This window comes from Nerophis lumbriciformis, linkage group LG17, assembly GCF_033978685.3.
Source record: "Nerophis lumbriciformis linkage group LG17, RoL_Nlum_v2.1, whole genome shotgun sequence".
NCBI lineage: Eukaryota > Metazoa > Chordata > Actinopteri > Syngnathiformes > Syngnathidae > Nerophis > Nerophis lumbriciformis.
In genome coordinates this window covers 18,406,723-18,422,638 of record NC_084564.2, presented here as the reverse complement: position 1 = coordinate 18,422,638, position 15,916 = coordinate 18,406,723, and the positions used below count along the sequence as shown (strand labels likewise).

The 15,916-nt window shown below is 40.4% G+C and overlaps 1 protein-coding gene across 12 annotated transcripts in view; it reads left to right on the top strand.

Moving 5' to 3' along the window:
* Nucleotides 1–15,916, top strand: part of gramd1bb (GRAM domain containing 1Bb) — a 294,278-nt gene that overhangs the window by 262,679 nt on the left and 15,683 nt on the right. For all 12 annotated transcript variants that reach the window (XM_072915000.1, XM_072914999.1, XM_072914998.1 and 9 more), the window contains 7 exons: nucleotides 4,544–4,628; nucleotides 9,643–9,746; nucleotides 9,842–9,937; nucleotides 10,013–10,093; nucleotides 12,989–13,104; nucleotides 13,176–13,320; nucleotides 13,392–13,584. In XM_072915000.1, the coding sequence (XP_072771101.1) occupies nucleotides 4,544–4,628; nucleotides 9,643–9,746; nucleotides 9,842–9,937; nucleotides 10,013–10,093; nucleotides 12,989–13,104; nucleotides 13,176–13,320; nucleotides 13,392–13,584 (820 nt within the window). The remainder of the gene's footprint in view (nucleotides 1–4,543; nucleotides 4,629–9,642; nucleotides 9,747–9,841; nucleotides 9,938–10,012; nucleotides 10,094–12,988; nucleotides 13,105–13,175; nucleotides 13,321–13,391; nucleotides 13,585–15,916) is intronic.

Sequence of the window (15,916 nt, the reverse complement as noted above, 5' to 3'; positions counted from 1 at the left end):
GTGTTATTACAACTACAGTACAAACACTGTCTGGCTAGCTGTGTACAAACAAAACATGAAATGTGGGCTAATACTTTACAGACACTGTAATAAGATTGTTCATGGTTGTCAGTCAGTACAGATTGGTGTCATATCGCAGTGTTGTGCATTACAATCTCAAACGCGTTTCGTGTTGTCGTAGAAGCAAGCTTATCTCTTGCCGGAGTTAGCTTTTACGGCTTATACTGAAGCACGCCGATGTGTTACTATGCTAGAAAAAGAGTTCCTCAGTGTTCGCTTTTACAATAACAATGTCTCTTCAGTTTGGTTATTATACAAGTTACGACAGTGTTTTTCAACCTTTTACGAGCCAAGGCACATGTTTTTCATTGCAAAAATCCTGTGGCTCAACACAAGCAGAAATCATTAAAAAACTAAACTCAGTAGGTGATATTGACAATAAAAAGTCGTTCTCACAATTGTTGGATATGAATTTAACCCCTAACCAAGCATGCATCACTATGGCTCTTGTCTCAAAGCAGGTGTACTGTCACCACCTGTCACATCACGCCGTGACTTATTTTGGGTTTTTGGTGTTTGCCTGTGTGTAGTGTTTTAGTTCTTGTCTTGCACTCCTATTTTGGTGTTTTGTCCTGTTTTGTGGGTATTTTCCTGGTTCTATTTCTACTCTTCCTCAGCGCTATTCTCCGCACCTGCTTTGTTTTCGCAATGGAGACTATCTAAGTTGTGTGGACGCTTTCCTTCTTTGTGGGGACTTTATCGATTGTCATGTCATGTACGGATGTACTTTGTGGACGCCGTCTCTGCTCCACACGCTGTCAGTCTTTGCTGTCGTCCAGCATTTTGTTTTTGTTCAACTTGCAGCCAGTTCAGTTTTACTTTTGTTTTACATAGCCAACCCTAAGCTTCAATGCCTTTTCTTAGCGGCACTCGCCTTTTGTTTATTTTTGTTTTAAGCATTAGATATCTTTTCACCTGCATGCTGCCTCCGGCTGTCGCCTGCATATTGTGATCGCGACAAACCATGTTAATGACATCTACAAAGCAATTAGCTACCTGCTGCCACCTACTGATATGGAAGAGTATTACACGGTTACTCTGCTGAGCTCTAGACAGCACAGACACTCAACAACTGCACATTATTTGCGGATTATAATTACTTGTGTGCAAAAAATATTTTTAACCCAATTATGTGAAATGATATCATCTCCCACGGCACACCAGACTGTATCTCACGGCACACTAGTTTTTTTAATGCATTTTTAAAGTTATTTAGTGGTAGAATTGATTGCTCCCATTAGCTGCATTCCTAGCTACCTAAAATAAGCTGATTTTTACAAGTTAGAAAGCAGAAAAAACAACAACTTTTGTCTTAATGATAATGATTGTGAACAAAATCCCTTTTAAATCCTGACCACGTATACTTTTTCCCAAGTAGTATCAATCCTAATTTGGTACATTCACTCCTCAGCAATGTCGTTTTTCAGGAATGGCGATTGCACGTCAGTCCCATGTTACGCATAGATGTTCAGCCCAGTTGTGACTCTTCGTCGTGATTGATGGTGTTGTTTTGCAGACGGAGGTAACTGGAGGTTATGCTCACATCTGTTCTCTGTAACTCAATCACTCGGGGCCAGACTCAACACTTTGGTGCAACAGACTAGAAAATGTCCCATTCTCTCCTCTAAACATCCTCAGCTGGTCCTTGACTTCTTGTCTCAGACGCTGGGGGTCGTAAACAGACTAATTACGGAAGACCTGGGCAGCAGCATGCACACACACACACACACAAAGTCACACACTTCCTTAGGGAAGAGAGAGAGGAGTGGTGCACAAGGGAGGGGGAGCTACTACCGCCGTGATAATAAAGGACTTGTTGCTCGGGGTTACTCGAGGGCAACGGCCGTAACTCCTCTCCCTGTGTGTGTGAAAGCAAGACAAGAGAGAGAGACGGAAGGATCATGTGGCTGGAGTGTGCCTCTCTGACCACTTCTCCACACTGACAGCACCCACCACCTTACCACACACAATCTCTTCAGCGTCAGGGTTGGGGGGGTCGCATAAAGGAGGGCGGATATTACACATCCATGAGGCACAGAGGACCGAGTATGGATCTGGATGAGGATTGTTTGATGTCGGATTGGGAGGCTGTGCTGGAGCTGGATGAAGCCCTGGCAGGGTGGCTGATTCGGGGTCCGGCGAGAGGCGAGTGGGGTTGGGAGTGGGGCTGGGCCGCCTCAGACCTCCAGGAAGAACCTGATCGGGAGTCTGAGGAGATCCCGGCAGTAAGTATCACCATGTATGGGGGAAGTTAGTCGTTGGTTTGGCAGTGATTGTACCAAAGTGAGGCCACATATTGAGCATGTGCTTCTAGTTCTGTTTTAAATCCCCATTTATAAACAACCAGCACCAGTCTGGTTATGACTCACTGCTATCTGAGCACTCAAAGACTTCTGTTGTGTTTTTTTTTTTTTTTTGTATTTGCATACTGCACAGAAAAGCACATATTTTAGCATTCAAGCCCTCGCACGGCATTCTTGTCCCACCGGTCCGGATCCGAAGAACTACTGTAATATTCTCTTTTTGTTACCGCGTTACTTGCAGCTATTGTTTCCCTCAAGCTTTCCTGTGGAAGGAAAACATCTGGCACGGACAGTGAGATCAGCCCTCGATTAATGACACACTTTTGAGGGAATTTCATACGCTGTTATTATTATTTTCATCCACTCGTTACATACATTGTCTAATACAGTGTGCTCACTGGCCACAACATTAGGTTATTATTGTGGTTGTACTTTGGCCTGGTTTTAGAACTGAAACACGTCTTGTCCAGCAAAATACAGTTTTGTTTCCATTTGCTTACACACAATTTTACTTTCATAGTTCTTTTTATTGATTTCACATTCACATTAACAACATATTCAAACCCTCTTCATCCCCTACCCCTGCTGTCACTCAAAACAAAAACAAAAAACAAAAGTAAGAGTACAAAAGTACCCGGAGTAAAAAAAATAAAAAAAAATAAATAAATAAAGTTCAGTACAAGGCACTTAAAACAAAGTAATTGAAAACTGAAACATAATGTAGACGCAGCATGACAAGGCCATATTTAGGTACATATCTAGGGCTCTTCCTGCACTTGTGTAGAAGATTGGTCAAAAAAAGTCAAAAAAGGTCTCCTCACTTTAAAAAACTTGTTTTCACAATTTTACTAACTGTGTGTCTTTGTTCAAAACGATTTTCACACTTTTCCAAACACCACATTCAACTTTCCTAATTCCTAGATTATTTGCAAAATGACACACTTCGGTCAAAACATATGCTCATTCATGAAAATAAAGCGAGCAGTTTTATTGTCATCTCACTCACACAGACTTCAAATGATAAGACACTATTGGAGTGAGTTACACATCTGTAAAAAAAACAAACAAAAAAACTATTTTACTATAAGCAATCACATGTTTGGGGCATTTTGCCTGAGCCTTTTAGCATATGTGATGAATGATTACTGTAACTTGACAAAATATATTGGCAAATCCACAGCAATCGTCATTGTCTACTTTGAAGTGGGCCTATATGTAAGGACCTACAGAGAAAGTAAAAATATCCTGTAATCTTTTCAAGAACTGCTCAACAATGATGCCGCAAACTGCAAATATTTATTTTTGCCACAGTCGGGTAAAGTAACATATCACAATAGTCAACAATGACATGCAGTACAAATCTGAGACAAATAAAAAGTTTTAAAAAAAAAACTCTGGAGATAAATAATTACAGCATAAAGTATAGACTACATGTGCAGACTTAGGCAACAGCAAGGTTTGAAAAAAAATCTGGAGATAAAGATGTGTGTATCACAATCCTAGTGTGTGTGAAAATGGGTGTATCACAATCGTTATCTGTGTGCAAGATGTTAAGTTAAAGTACCAATGATTGTCACACACACTAGGTGTGGCGAAATTATTCTCTGCATTTGACCCATCACCCTTGATCACCCCCTGGGAGGTGAGGGGAGCAGGGGGCAGCAGCGGTGGCCGCGCCTGAAGATGAGTCTATGTCTAACATTAGGCAAATCTGCACAGTGGTTTTGTTTACTGTGTAGACTTTGTTAACTGTGTGAACATTTTAAATTTAGTGTGTAAGCAATCGGTAAAACTGTAAAGCCTCAGTGCGACGCCTAAAAAAAAAAATTAGTCCCAGGTGTGCCTAATGTTGTGGCCAAAGTCCGCTCTGTGGTCGTCCGAGCTGAGAATGTGACTCATTTAAACGCCCGCAGCATGTTTATTGAATGATCCTAAGCGCTGATGCTTTTCATGTGTAACTCAGCTTGTCATTGAGTCCATTCTTGTCAAAATCCATCCATGATAATAACACCGAGTCTCAGTCTCAGGGTTTTGACAAGGTGTGAAAGGCTGCATCCTTGCAAAGACAACGCCTGTTTCAAGTGTGTTTGTGTGTGTGTATCCGCGAGGATGAAGACTGTGTAGTCTTTTAAGTGTGTGTATACGTGTGTTTGTGTCTCTCACACTGCTCGTCCCTGCAGGTGCTGAGTCCCACATACAAGCAGCGCAATGAGGACTTCAGGAAACTCTTCAAGCATCTACCTGACACAGAGAGACTCATTGTGGGTGAGTGGACGCTAGTGACACACATAGGACGTCTCAGGAAATGACCAGTAAAACTGATGTCCAACCCAGTTTTATTGTTATTGGTACATAACTAAATGTGCCTAGTCGTCATTGCGTGGGAAGATAATCACATGAAATTAAACTGTGGTCCATACATGAACAAGTGGGGGAAACAGTACCGTTTATTCTAATCTAGCCTGTTTTTTTTTACCCATCTACAAAGGTTCTCAAACTTTTTTCACCAAGTACTACCTCAGAAAACACTTGACTCTCCAAGTTCCACCAAAATGACCAACATTTTAAATACAGTAACATAGTAGGCCCAAGTGTTCATTAAAAACAAGACAAATGTTTTATTTAACAAGTTTATTTAATATTGTTGGCCACTGTAACGAGAGATGTCCGATAATATCGGACTGCCGATATTGTCGTCCGATAAATGCTTTAAATGTAATATCGGAAATTATCGGTATCGGTTTCATAAAATGTAAGACTTTTTAAAACGCCGCTGTGTACACGGACGTAGGGAGAAGTGCAGAGCGCCAATAAACCTTAAAGGCACTGCCTTTGCGTATTGATTGATTGATTGAGACTTTTATTAGTAGATTGCGTGCCGGCCCAGTCACATAATATCTACAGCTATTCACACACACACAAGTGAATGCCAGGCATACTTGGTCAACAGCCATACCGGTCACACTGAGGGTGGCCGTATAAACAACTTTAACACTGTTACAAATATGTGCCACACTGTGAAGCCACACCAAGCAAGAATGATAAACACATTTCGGGAGAACATCCGCACCGTAACACAACATAAACACAACAGAACAAATACCCAGAACCCCTTGCAGCACTAACTCTTCCGGGACGCTACAATAGGCAGCTATAACGTAGATATCACCCGCTAGTTCTTGGTTTAAGAGTGGATCGTCAGACTGGTGAGCAATTGAAAATTACACAGTGCTTGATCGAGCTCAGTTTAAGAGGGGACAGGTAGAAAGGAAACCAAACAAAAAAACAACAAAAAGGCAGCTATAACGTAGATATCACCCGCTAGTTCTTGGTTTAAGAGTGGACCGTCAGACTGGTGAGCAATTGAAAATTACACAGTGCTTGATCGAGCTCAGTTTAAGAGGGGACATGCTGAAAGTAAACAGTACAGAAAGCAACAACCAAAAGGCAGCTATAACTTAGATATCACCCGCTAGTTCTTGGTTTAAGAGTGGACCGTCAGACTGGTGAGCAATTGATAATTACCCAGTGCTTGATCGAGCTCAGTTTGAGAGGGGACAGGTAGAAAGGAAACCGAACAAAAAACAACCAAAAGGCAGCTATAACGTAGATATCACCTGCTAGTTCTTGGTTTAAGAGTGGACCGTCAGACTGGTGAGCAAATGAAAATTACACAGTGCTTGATCGAGCTCAGTTTAAGAGGGGACAGGTAGAAAGGAAACCAAACAAAAAAACAACAAAAAGGCAGCTATAACATACATATCACCCGCTAGTTCTTGGTTTAAGAGTGGACCCTCAGACTGGTGAGCAAATGAAAATTACACAGTGCTTGATCGAGCTCAGTTTAAGAGGGGACATGCTGAAAGTAAACAGTACAGAAAGCAACAACCAAAAGGCAGCTATAACTTAGATATCACCCGCTAGTTCTTGGTTTAAGAGTGGACCGTCAGACTGGTGAGCAATTGAAAATTACACAGTGCTTGATCGAGCTCAGTTTAAGAGGGGACAGGTAGAAAGGAAACCGAACAAAAAACAACAAAAATGCAGCTATAACGTAGATATCACCCGCTAGTTCTTGGTTTAAGAGTGGACCGTCAGACTGGTGAGCAATTGAAAAGTACACAGTGCTTGATCGAGCTCAGTTTAAGAGGGGACATGCTGAAAGTAAACAGTACAGAAAGCAACAACAAAATGCAGCTAAAACATAGATATCACCCGCTAGTTCTTGGTTTAATAGTGGACTGACAGACTGGTGAGCAATTAAGAATTACACAGTGCTTGATCGAGTTTAATATATCACAGAGGGCGCTGGTTCTCAGAAGGTCAAGAGGCGAGACAGAAAGGAAACAGAACAGCAATAACAACAATATCACTCGCTGGTGCTTTGTTTAAGAAGGGGACAGACAGAAAGGTGAACAATTGAAATGACACTTTTCCTAATAAAGCTTAATTAAAGGGGAACTGCACTTTTTTTTTTAATTATGCCTATTTTTAACAATCATTATGAGAGACAAGAATCCAAAAGGTTTGTGTGTTTTTTAGAACTCTAACATGTAAAAATCGTCTCGTTCTTGATGGCTAACAATGTAGCTTATGAGAGCCATCAATTTTGCCTCTAAATGACTTTAAAAATGTATTCAAAAACCATCAACAATACTTCATTTACGTTCCGTAACCTGTATAATAACCAAGCTGTAGCGACATTGTTATTGTAAGAGCGAACAGTGGGAAACTCTTTTTCTAGCGTAGCAATACATCGGCGTGCTCCGGTATCAGCCGTAAAAGCTAACTACGGCAAAAGATGAACGAGCTTTTATTTAGAACAACATGAAACGCGCTTGAGTTTGTAATGCACAACACTGCGGTATGACACCAATCTGTACTGACTGAAAAACATGAACAATCATATTACAGTATCTGTAAATTATTTAGCACACAGTTCCATGTTTTGTTTGTACACAGCTAGCCAGACAGTGTATGTATTGCGGTTGTAATAACACGCATGACTTGCTGCGTGGATCATGATCAATATAAAGTGACTAATTCAATGGACAGTTGTGCGTTTGGTCCAGCTGGCCGGGGAACATTTTTTCGGTTTATTTGGGTAAGCGCTCAATTTATGTCGAAATAGCCTGGCTTCAAATTCACTCACTCTGCTCCAACGTCTCACTCTTCCTTTGTGCTCACTTCTATGAACAGCAGTTCATCCTCAGTATATTCAGCTTCAAAAAGATAAGGTTGTGAATCCTCATTTGTCCAAAAATGTGACAATAATTAGTCCCGGCAATTATTAAAATGATCAAAATACGGTAAATATTGTACATATTACATCTGTCGAAACGTTGATGGAGGGTTTTGAAGTTGTTTTAGAGGGCTTTGAAGGCTACAACGGTTAGCATTAGCCGCATCTTCCTAGTGTTTTTTTATCATCTTTAAAATAAAGATAAGAAAGACATGTGTGTTCTTGTCTCTCATAATGATTGTGAAACGATAGGCAAAATAAAAATAAAAAAGTGCAGTTCCCCTTTAAAGAGAGGCAGACAAAAAGGAACATAATAGGGCAGCTATAAAATATACAATATCACATGCTTGTTTGTGTTTAAGAAGAGACAGACAGAAGGGAGAGAAATTGCTCACAGGCTCTTTCTGCATAGATATAATACATTAATTAATGTCAGGGTAATAATTGTTGTGAAAGCGATATGTAATTAAATGTTTTTTACTCTGATGGTTGTACTAGTTTTAGTTAAGCATGCATTTGGGTTGGTGGTTGTGTAGTGGTTCACTCAGTTGACTGCTTGAATAATGGAAAATAAAACACTTCACTTTAATCGAGTGATTATTTGCCATACCACTAGATCAGAGGTGTCAAACTAATTTTAGATCGGGGGCCACATGGAGGAAAATCTACTCCCAAGTGGGCCGGACTGGTAAAATCACGGCACGATAACTTCAAAATAAAGACAACTTCAGATTCTTTTCTTTATTTAAAAATAGAACAAGCACATTCTGAAATTGTACAAATCATAATATTGATGGGGTTTTTTTTACACTTACATGTTGCGGTTAATAGTATTCTATCTTTATTGGTTGTAATCTATATTTTATGAATAAATTATGTGACAATGTTCATCAATCAACTCATTGGTGTTCATTTTCAATCTATCAAGATAAAAAAAATTATATCAATCAAATTACAGGATGTTATTTATGTAGTTTGATCATTTTCTTAGACTGATGTACTAACATCATGTGGTTTTTTTGTTTTTTTTTTACATATGTAGCATAATCTACAAAGATACAACTGGGGATAAGTTGATTAGCAACACTAAATTGGCCCTAGTGTGTGAATGTGAGTGTGAAAGTTGTCTGTCTATCTGTGTTGGCCCTGCGATGAGGTGGCGACTTGTCCAGGGTGTACCCCGCCTTCCGCCCGATTGTAGCTGAGATAGGCTTCAGCGACCCCAAAAGGGAATAAGCGGTAGAAAATGGATGGATGGATAATATTGATGGGGTTTTTTTTACACTTACATGTTGCGGTTAATAGTATTCTATCTTTATTGGTTGTAATCTATATTTTATGAATAAATTATGTGACAATGTTCATCAATCAACTCATTGGTGTTCATTTTCAATCCATCAAGATAAAAAAAATTATATCAATCAAATTACAGGATGTTATTTATGTAGTTTGATCATTTTCTTAGACTGATGTACTAACATCATGTGGTTTTTTGTTTTTTTTTACATATGTAGCATAATCTACAAAGATACAACTGGGGATAAGTTGATTAGCAACACTAAATTGGCCCTAGTGTGTGAATGTGAGTGTGAAAGTTGTCTGTCTATCTGTGTTGGCCCTGCGATGAGGTGGCGACTTGTCCAGGGTGTACCCCGCCTTCCGCCCGATTGTAGCTGAGATAGGCTCCAGCGCCCCCCGCGACCCCAAAAGGGAATAAGCGGTAGAAAATGGATGGATGGATGGATGATGTACTAACATCATGTGGGTTTTGTTTTTTTTTACATATGTAGCATAATCTACAAAGATACAAAGAATTGCTATTGTGACATCTAGTGGACACATTTAGAGCAGCAGTTTGTTTCATTCAGAAATGTCGGCTCATTTTTATACTTGGCAAACTCATCTCGCGGGGCCCGCGGGCCGTACGTTTGACACCCTTGCACTAGATGGAGGTACGCATACCACAGTTTGAGAATCCCTGATCTAGATAGAGGATGTGTGTTGTGCTAAAAACTATCTCCTGCCTTTATGTGTCAGACTACTCCTGTGCTCTGCAACGGGACATCCTCCTGCAGGGACGACTCTACCTCTCCGAGAACTGGATCTGTTTCTATAGCAACATCTTCCGCTGGGAAACGCTGGTATGCATGTTAGTGCTCTGCCTGCAACTGTTGGCAAGATTGTCTCTTTGATTTTGAAAATATATGCGTGTGCGTCTCCCTTTACACGCGTGCAGCTGACGGTGCGATTAAAGGACATCTGCTCGATGACGAAAGAGAAGACTGCCCGCCTCATTCCCAACGCCATCCAGGTCTGCACTGACAATGAGAAGGTATGTTTTGTATGGAGGGAAATAGAATCGCTTGGTTTTCATCGCACCATACTGAGTACCGTTTGTTCTTCATAGCACTTTTTCACCTCCTTTGGAGCCAGGGACAGGACGTACATGATGATGTTCAGACTTTGGCAGAATGCACTGCTCGACAAGGTGAGACATGAATAACATTTGTTGGTTTTTGAAACAATATTTGTCATTGGAAGTAACGAAAATAGAAATGGCGACGCATTGTTTATTCGAAACATGCAAAGCAAAGTTACATTACAGCGCCGTTCAACGTGTTGGAAAGGAGAAGGAAGAATCAGAGCTTATTTGATCCTATCCCTTCTCTTTAATTACTGATAATGTGTGCACTGGCAGTGTTTATTATAAATCAGGTTGCTGTTTTCTTAATAATATTAGTACTAGAGATGTCCCGATCCTGAATCTATCTAAAGTGTAAAGCCCCTTCAAAGATGCTAGTCCTCACTACCATCGCGAAAAATAAACAAAAAGTTTCCTCCAAGTACCATTATCACTTGAGGACTAGAGGAAAATGAATGACTTAGCATTCTTCAATGCAAAGTAGGGGTGATTTATCCGATCCAGATGTCGATAATATCAATACATAGTTTAATATCGGTATATAAATGATACTTAAGTGATTAAATATTAATCACTTAAGTGATTAAATTAATTCAATCACTTAAGTATCATTTATATTTAAATTAATTTAATCACTTAGTATCATTTATATATAAATTAATTTAATCACTTAAGTATCATTTATATGTAAATTAATTTAATCACTTAAATATAATTTCTATATAAATCAATTTAATCATTTAAGTGATTAAATTAATATAATCACTTAAGTGATTAAATTAATTTAATCACTTAAGTATCATACCTAATACTTAAGTATGATACTTAAGTATCATACTTAATAACGTACATATAGCAGCACAGTAGACCAGGGGTTAGTGCATGTGCCTCACAATACGAAGGTCGTGAGTTTAAACCCGGGCTCTGGATCTTTCTGTGTGGAGTTTGCATGTTCTCCCCGTGACTGCGTGGGCTCCCTCCGGGTACTCCGGCTTTCTCCCACCTCCAAAGACATGCACCTGGGGATAGGTTGATTGGCAACACTAAATTGGCCCTAGTGTGTGAATGTGAGTGTGAATGTTGTCTGTCTATCTGTGTTGGCCCTCCGATGAGGTGGCGACTTGTCCAAGGTGTACCCCGCCGACCGCCCGAATGCAGCTGAGATAGGCTCCAGCACCCCCCGCGACCCCGAAAGGGACAAGCGGTAGAAAATGGATGGATGCAAGTATCATACTTGGATGAAACTTGTTTATTTTTCGCGATGGTAGTGAGGAATAGCATCTTTGAAGCGGCTTTACACTGTGGATAGATTCAGGATCGTGATATCTCTAGTACTAACATCAGCTGAGATAAGCTCCAGCACCCCCCGCCACCTCGTAAGGATCAAGCGGTAGAAATGGATGGATTTTAACTAAATGTTTTTTTGGTTGGTTTATTTATTGATTACCATACCAACTTTATTTATAAAGCACTTTAAAAACAAGCACAGTTGAAAAACAAAGGGCTGTACACCACAAAGAAATAGAGGCAAAGGACAGACTAAAAAATAACATTTAAAACAGAAATAAAAATACACATTGAAAAAGCAAATATAAATTACCCTAAGAATAATTTGTTGGATAAAAAACAGTTTAAAAGTTAAAAACAAAACAAAGTCAGAGAGTAGGTATCTGGATACAAGAACGCTTTGAGTGACAAACTCACTCAAATGATTTAAATGGGTTTAGTAGTTTTTGCTTCTAGTGATTGTGGACTATCCACTTTATTTTGTCAAAAAAAGTAATGCATGTCACATTCAATAATGATGTAATTAATACATCTTATGATTTACAAAAATACTAGCAAATTGCATATTTAATCAGGTAAGCTTCATAGAAATGTACATGTGTTTACTTTAGTTACTTGCTATAAAACACTTTCAGTTCTATTGACCGGGATGCAAAAGATTGGATGGGGATCAGAGGTCAACAATATTGATCAGGACATCCCTAATATTAATAATAATAATAACTGACAGAAACATTATATAGCAATAAGTACTGGGTTTATACAATATTTGAGTAACTCTTTAACTGTCATGCAATTGTAAAAAGCATTTTTTGTTTTGTTTTGTATTTTATGTTTTATATGATTAAAAAAATATCAATTAACAGAAACATTGTATGGTATTGTAATAAATACAGGCTATGTACAATGCCTTCATAGATAGTACTTTATTGATTCCTTCAAGAGAGTTCCCTCAGGAAAATTCAAATGTAATTACACAATTTAAGAAAATAATCATATGCTCCGGTGTCAAACTGTTGCGACTATAAGGCTTTTATTTTTAAGTACAATTGTACTATCATGCAAGTGTTAAAAAATAGTTTGTGGGTCATTAGTCATGTTGAAACAAGCAGCCAGGACTGTGACGTGTGTATGACTTTTATGGCAGGAAATTACCATGTCTGGTGGGATACAATAATTCTTAATCAACCAACCAAAGTTTTTTTATACAACCCTTAATCACAAGCCTGGAAGGGCTGCACAAACCATAATGACATCCCCTGATCTGAACCCACATCCGGGCAAGGAAAAACTCAAAACCCGAAATGGGAAAAAGCAAAAACCAGTTGTGGGCCCCCCCTTGTGGGTGACCGGCTGCAATGGATGCCAAGTGGGTACAGTTATGGAATTATTCATTATAAGTCCAGTCCCTCGGAAGGTTAGCAGAGGGTCTTGCATGTTCGCAAGGTGACACCGCAGCGACGTCACCAACCAATGCAATCGAAGAGTGGACTTGGAACAGCTTTATCACCCAATCAATTAATCAAAAAACTTCCCAACCACACATTTTTGCTCAAGTGATCAACCGTCCAAAAGGATCTGTAGAAGCAGAGCTTGTCGGGTCCCACCCCTGTGCCATAAGCAGCATTCCAAAACGGAAAAGAAAGAAAAGACCTACTTGTTTTTTTTATGCAGCCGCTATGCCCCAAAGAGTTGTGGCATTTTGTCCATCAGTGCTACGGCAACGAGCTCGGACTAACCAGCGATGACGAGGACTACGTTCCCCCCGACGACGACTTCAACACCATGGGGTGAGTGTCTCATGCTGCGTCCCCCGTGTGTTGGAATACGCACTGAATGCCAGGCTTCGTGGTGCCTTCAGGTTCAGTGAGGAGATTCCCAATGAGGAGAACGAGCTCAACAATGACAACTTGTCCAAGAGCAGCGCAGAGGCCAAACCGGATGGAAGTCCTCCTCCTCTACACAAGAAGGTGGTCCCTAACAGCACCATCGACACGCCAATCACAGTAAGTCACGGCGTCGTCACGACACGTTTTGTCTTCATTTATTCTAACAGAAGACTTTTGTGTGTTGGAAGTTGGACCTACCCGCAGACGATTTCGCAGACTGCCCGACGGACGGCGAGCTGCTAGCCGTGCCCCTGCTGGTGGACGAGAGGAACAACGACATTGCCGGCACCGGTGGCCCTGTACCGTCGCCCTCACTCGACTTCAACGACAACGAGGACATCCCCACCGAGCTCAGCGACTCCTCAGAGACGCACGATGAGGGTGAGTGACAACACTCAGAGCCTATGTGTCAGATCCGGCCCGCGAATGAATGCTCTATGGCCCCCGGGATGATATTTGATTAGTATTAGAACCGGCCCGCAGGCCACAGCCGCCTGCTGCTGTTTTGCACGCACCAATACTCCATCAGTGCTGGAGCTAGGAATTTTCAAAATGGGGGTCCCAGGGACCCTATCAAGTCATAAAATTGGGGTCCCACAGTACATTTTTGGGGTCCCACTTTTTTGTAACCGTTTTGAAAACAAATAATACATGTATGCATTATCCTGTTATATCTTGTGTTTTGGAAAAAGGTTGTCATAAACGTTACTTCATTCATTAAAAAAATAATACAAAAGAAAACACATTTTTATGCATATGTAAATGTATTCAGTTAAAAACATTCATTCACTCTCTTTTTTCCTTCATGGATCTAAACTTTAACACTGCAGGTATTTTTTCTATATGTTTATTGTAATATTTTCAGAATGTGTTTGTTCTATTTTTTTTGGCCAGAGTATGACAAAGAAAACAATCTGAAGTTGTCTTTATTTTTTAGTTTTAATGCCATGATTTTAATAGTCCGGCCCGCGTGTGCATAGATTTTCCTTCGTGCGGCCCCTGAGCTAAAATGAGTTTGACACCCTTGACTTAGAGCATCAGACGCTGTATTGGCAAAAGTATTGGGACAACCCACAAGCAGTCGAAGCAAATATGGAGCAACTTCCCTACTTTTTACAACATGTTGAGGTGTGGCGATGATCATTTTTCTTGTGCAAACATGACTTTATGGACCTTGCATCACTCTGGAACAGAAAAAGACCAGTCTGGTCCCAAACTAGGGTTGTCACAATACCTATAGACTTAGACTTGGACAAACTTTATTGATCCACAAGGGAAATTGTTCCACATAGTAGCTCAGTTTCAAATGATGGAAAGGGTAAGGATGGGAAGGATAATGCAGGTATTAAAGGGGAACATTATCACAATTTCAGAAGGGTTAAAACCATTAAAAATCAGTTCCCAGTGGCTTATTTTATTTTTCGAAGTTTTTTTAAAAATTTTACCCATCACGCAATATCCCTAAAAAAAAAAGCTTCAAAGTGCCTGATTTTAACCATCGTTATATACACCCGTCCATTTTCCTGTGACGTCACATAGTGATGCCAACTCAAACAAACATGGCGCATAGAACAGCAAGCTATAGCGACATTAGCTCGGATTCAGACTCGGATTTCAGCGGTTTAAGCGATTCAACAGATTACGCATGTATTGAAACGGATGGTTGTAGTGTGGAGGCAGGTAGCGAAAACGAAATTGAAGAAGAAACTGAAGCTATTGAGCCATATCGGTTTGAACCGTATGCAAGCGAAAACGACACGACAGCCAGCGACACGGGAGAAAGCGAGGACGAATTTGGCGATCGCCTTCTAACCAACGATTGGTATGTGTTTGTTTGGCATTAAAGGAAACTAACAACTATGAACTAGGTTTACAGCATATGAAATACATTTGGCAACAACATGCACTTTGAGAGTGCAGACAGCCCAATTTTCATCAATTAATATATTCTGTAGACATACCCTCATCCGCGCTCTTTTCCTGAAAGCTGATCTGTCCAGTTTTGGAGTTGATGTCAGCAGGCCAGGGAAGCTAGGGTCGATATTCTTCTCTTGATCATCTTGGGACGGTGTGAGCCAAGACATCCAGGGGGTTTAGCTCGCTCGTCTGCGGGAACAAACTGCCGCCATTGCTTGCCGTGCTACCGAGGTCCCTTGTCCCTGAATTGCTCACACACTCCGGCAGATTCAATGGGGGTCTGGCGGCAGATTTCTTTGACTTTATCGTTGGAAATGCATCTGCTTTGAGTGTCGCAGGATATCCACACATTCTTGCCATCTCTGTCGTAGCATAGCTTTCGTCGGTAAAGTGTGCGGAACAAACGTCCAATTTCTTGCCACTTTCGCATCTTTGGGCCACTGGTGCAACTTGAATCCGTCCCTGTTCGTGTTGTTACACCCTCCGAGGCATGATGTCTCCAAGGTACGGAAAACAGTCGAAAAAACGGAAAATAACAGAGCTGATTTGACTCGGCGTTTGAGAAAATGGCGGATTGCTTCCCTATGTGACGTCATCGCTCCGAGAGCGAATAATAGAAAGGCGTTTAATTCGCCAAAATTCACCCATTTAGAGTTCGGAAATCGGTTAAAAAAATATGTGGTCTTTTTTCTGCAACATCAAGGTATATATTGACGCTTACATAGGTCTGGTGATAATGTTCCCTTTTAAGTAGACTAAAATACTATACTATATACTATACATACATGTATATATC